General features: G+C 44.0%; 1 protein-coding gene across 1 annotated transcript in view; it reads right to left on the bottom strand.

Moving 5' to 3' along the window:
- Nucleotides 1-5000, bottom strand: part of tiam1a (TIAM Rac1 associated GEF 1a) — a 165545-nt gene that overhangs the window by 75611 nt on the left and 84934 nt on the right. The window contains exons 12-13 of the mRNA XM_045207950.1: nucleotides 1004-1141; nucleotides 721-795 (exon numbers count right to left, since the gene is read on the bottom strand). Coding sequence (XP_045063885.1) covers nucleotides 721-795; nucleotides 1004-1141 — 213 coding nt within the window. The remainder of the gene's footprint in view (nucleotides 1-720; nucleotides 796-1003; nucleotides 1142-5000) is intronic.

Here is a 5000-nt window from a genome sequence, read left to right as displayed (position 1 = left end):
GAGACAGAGAGAGAGAGAGAGAGAGAGAGAGAGAGAGAGAGAGAGAGACAGACAGATTGGGAACTCCCCCTACTCCCTGAATCCCCAGTCCTCCCCTGTACCATCTGGCTCCCCTCCTGGTCCTAGCCCACCAAGGAGGAATGTTCCCATCTCCCCAGCGCTCTCCTGGGCTGCATGGTATTGTAACAGACACATACGTATCCCCCTCACCTAACCTAACTTTAGAGAGAGTCTCGACCCCCCACGTTCCCCTGGTGGAGAGAACTCTATCCCCCACAATCCCAGTGGGGATTTCACTGTGTGAGTGTGTGAGTGTGTTTCCATCTGCAGAGAGGTGACAGTGACAGCAGGCTCTTCTCTTGTTCATGAAATATGGAGCTGACTGGGCTATTTTCACAGCACTCACACACAGAGTCCTCTCTAGTTCTCTCTAGCGGTGTCATCAGACAATCTCTCTTTCTCTCACAACTCTTATCTCACTGGGTTCTCTCAAGCGGTGTCATCAGGGAAGCCTCCTGCTCTTTCTGTGTCTGTCCAACTCATTTGTAAATGTAGCACTGACACAAGAAGGATCCAACATAGCCGTAGAAGCTGATATATTGTCTATATTGTCTATGGGCTACACTCACACTTTACATTCAGTTGTTATTCTTGTCTAACCACTATAAGGCTACATGTTCCATGTCACCCTTCGAGGAAAAATATGCTTTGGACTCTTACTGATTTCTCACTAGCCGTATCTTCAAACATCCTCTCCAGTGGTTTCTTCGCTGGTTCCCCTCCATCAACAAACACCTGCAAAAACACACACACCATGACATTAGATAGATTACCAGCGGACAACAAAGACAACCATGAGTTGACTAAAGTAGAAATAAACTGGTCGGTCAACTGACTATTTTCCAAATTACACATTTGTTTTCTTCATTATTTGTGGTATCCAGGAGTAAGGGTTAGGGGTTAAAGGTCAGGAGTCAGGGTTAAAATTCAAAGGTGACTTAACCTGGTTGATGCTGCGTCGACCTTTAGTCCTCTTCTTAGACGTGGTGTCCAGCCCCCAGAGGGAAGAGAAGCGACTCCGACGTTTACTAGAGGGGCGGGGCATAGCCTGGGATCGCTTTCTCTCCGTACGAGCCGCCACCTCAGGGACAGAATATATTTATTGATTAGTTGATTCATTGATTAGAAGAGTGACTATCTGTTTATTGTTTCTGATTGATTGATGGATATCTGTGTTACATCATATTCTCATCAATCTATTCAGATCAATAGATCATAGATTGATTGGCTGAGTAGTAAAAAAAAAAAAAGATTCTGGCACAGTAATAATTCTAATATTATATTAGTCATATTTAGTTGTTTTGCTAGATTTTTTAAAACAAGTTTTGTTTTAATTAACAATGGATATAATTACAATACTTACAGTATGTCTAAATGTATTAAACCACCATGGTGTTTCAAGACTGTCAAGTCAGTTGGTTGGTTTGGCTAGCTAGCTAACATTATCTAGTTGGCTGACTAGCTAGCTATTTTGATTTGAATGCTGGAGGTTGAGGAGAGGACAGAATGCTGAAGAAAGAGGACAGCATGTAATCAGGCCGTAATGAGATTTTAAAGGCTCATTGTTGGGAAGAATACAAGGCTACGATCTGGACTGTTTCTGACGTGTAGTGAGCTTTCCGGAGCCCAGAGGCTGCCAGGGCATCACCCAGGTGGCTCTGGGCCCAGGTGCGCTCCCTGTTTAACGGTTCCTGACCATGGAGATCATGGCTTCAAGACCGGACCTTTCTGGCTCTGACCAAGGCTCCTGAGGCTTCATCTGCCGTGACTGTAATGCTCCCTCCCTCCCTCCCTCCCTCCCTCCCTCCATCCATCCCTCCATCCATCCCTCCATCCGTCCATCCCTCCCTCCCTCCCTCCCTCCCTCCCTCCCTCCCTCCCTCCCTCCATCCATCCATCCATCCATCCCTCCATCCGTCCATCCATCCATCCCTCCATCCCTCCCTCCCTCCATCCATCCCTCCCTCCCTCCCTCCCTCCCTCCCTCCCTCCTCCCTCCCTCCATCCCTCCATCCCCGCGAAGACATATTTCTCATTATTTTTTGCCAATTTGTTTTATTATTCAGGTATGGAACTAACTGCAATTCAGCTTTTAGCTGCCAATGTTGTACACCAAGTCAAATAAACTAAACCTTATTAAACCTATTTGTCGATTGTAAGACTGACTGGTGTCTTAAGGTCTAATTGATGGCTCACTTTAACCTTTTACTGCAGTGGGCTAAATCAGGGTCACACAGGCTGTTTCTTGGTAGTCTTCAACAAATAATGAGGGACTGTGCTGTAGCGTCCCAAATGGCACCCTATTCCCTATTTATGGGCCCTGGTCCAAATTAGTGCACTAAATAGTGAATAGAGTTCAATTTTGGACGCATCAATCGACAGTACATCCCAGGTTGCTGTGTCTAATAAATCACTTTGGGGCCACACTTCCAAATTCAAAGCTTTACATGTATCCCTCTGGTGTCCGAGTTGACGTATTTTATGAAATGCCATTGGTTTGTGGAGAGAAAGTTTAAAATCTTCGATATGCTGATGAGGAATTTGTTACAGGAAATAATCCCTGCCACCTGGTGTGGTTAGCATAGGGCTAACGTGTGGCAGGTTATCTGATGGGACCAGCTACAATGTAGCGTTCTGTCGCATGACACCACATCAACCATTTTTAATTGGCTGATGTTTAAACTTAGCCTTGAACTTAAACTTGATCTGATGTTCGCAAGTTCGGCCCCAATATCTCTCCATGGGCTTCATTGGGCTGAATCAGGGTCGCACAGAGTGTTTCTTGGTAGTTTTTCAACGAATCTACTTTGAAACAAAAGTATACACCTCACACACATGGTTATGGGGCTTTAAAAAAAAAGAAGACACCTGCACCATGTCAGATATAGAGTTGAAATGTATTACATTTTGAGTTTTCATCCCAATATTACAGTTTATATACATCACAGGAGACTGAAATATAACAAAACTGTTTGACATAGAAAGACCGGATTGGCAGAAATTTGTGATACATCATAATCTCAGAAAAACCCTATTTCGGTTGATCTAAATGTTATTGGGTCAACGCATACTGAGACGTTATCAGGTCAATGATAATTGATCAGTAGTTGGGTCAGTGGTTGTGTTACAGTAACTCAAGTGATAGATGCAATCCACTCTGTGTTTGTGTGTTAGGGGATATCTAGCGAGTTGTACAACTGAATGCATTCAACCGAAATGTGTCTTCCGCATTTAATCCAACCCCTCTGAATCAGAGAGGTGCGGGAGGGGGGGTGCCCAGGGAGCAATTGTTGTTGGGGGTTAACTGCCCTGTCTCAAGGACAGAACGGCAGATTTTTCCTCCTAGCCAGCTCGGGGATTCGAACCAGCAACCTAGGCTACCTGCATGTGTGTGTGTGTGTGTGTGTGTGTGTGTGTGTGTGTGTGTGTGTGTGTGTGTGTGTGTGTGTGTGTGTGTGTGTGTGTGTGTGTGTGTGTGTGTGTGTGTGTGTGTGTGTGTGTGTGTGTGTGTGTGTGTGTGTGTGTGTGTGTGTGTGTGTGTGTGCCCTGCAGCTGATGTGAGTGGCTCTGACTCTCTCATTGGTTTTATAGGGCAATGGATGAACACATACATGCACTCAGACACACACACACACACACACACACACACCCGCACACACTGAAACACATCCTGGCATTTCTGGGTTAATTCACATTAGAAGAGAGAGATGCACTGAACTGGACACTTCTAGAGATGTGTACTGTGAGTGTGTGTGTGTGTGTGTGTGTGTGTGTGTGTGTGTGTGTGTGTGTGTGTGTGTGTGTGTGTGTGTGTGTGTGTGTGTGTGTGTGTGTGTGTGTGTGTGTGTGTGTGTGCATGCAAGTGTGTGTGTGTGTCAATTACTGGTCGTGTAATAATTGAGTCATAATACATCCATACAGAAAACACAAACACTGGTCTCCTCCTGGTTATGTAATCTGCCGTTTAACTGTAACTAGTCTAGCAGGGTTTCTCTTTAAGGCTTTTAATCCTGAGGACAGAGAAAGGAGGAGAAGAGAGATGAACTGAGTGTGAGAGAGAAGACAGTACAGACATTAAGACAGGGTGTGTGAGCAACAAACAGAGCACAAACACACCCCACACACCCCCAGGACAACAACAACAACAACAACACAATTAGACCCAACCAAATCATGAGAAAACAAAAAGAGAATTACTTGACACATTGGAAAGAACAAACAAAAAAACAGAGCAAACTAGAATGCTATTTGGCCCTAAACAGAGAGTACACAGTGGCAGAATACCTGACCACTGTGACTGACCCAAACTTAAGGAAAGCTTTGACTATGTACAGACTCAGTGAGCATAGCCTTGCTATTGAGAAAGGCCGCCGTAGGCAGACCTGGCTCTCAAGAGAAGACAGGCTATGTGCACACTGCCCACAAAATGAGGTGGAAACTGAGCTGCACTTCCTAACCTCCTGCCAAATGTATGACCATATTAGAGACACATATTTCCCTCAGATTACAGCGATCCACAAAGAATTCGAAAACAAACCCAATTTTGATAAACTCCCTTATCTACTGGGTGAAAAACCACAGTGTGCCATCACAGCTGCAAGATTTGTGACCTGTTGCCACAAGAAAAGGGCAACCAGTGAAGAACAAACACCATTGTAAATACAACCCATATTTATGTTTATTTATTTTCCCATTTGTACTTTAACTATTTGCACATTGTTACAACACTGTATATATACATAATATGACATTTGAAATGTCTTTATTCTTTTGAAACTTCTGAGTGTAATGTTTACTGTTAATATTTATAGTTTATTTCACTTTTGTTTACTATCTACTTCACTTGCTTTGGCAATGTTAACACACGTTTCCCATGCCAATAAAGCCCTTAAATTGAATTGAAATTGAAATTGAATTGAGAGAGAGAGAGGGGGGGAGAG

This window comes from Coregonus clupeaformis, chromosome 27 (assembly GCF_020615455.1).
Source record: "Coregonus clupeaformis isolate EN_2021a chromosome 27, ASM2061545v1, whole genome shotgun sequence".
In the NCBI taxonomy this organism is placed as follows: Eukaryota; Metazoa; Chordata; class Actinopteri; order Salmoniformes; family Salmonidae; genus Coregonus; species Coregonus clupeaformis.
The sequence above is the reverse complement of the archived record's forward strand: the minus strand, read 5'-3'. Positions and strand labels throughout refer to the sequence as shown.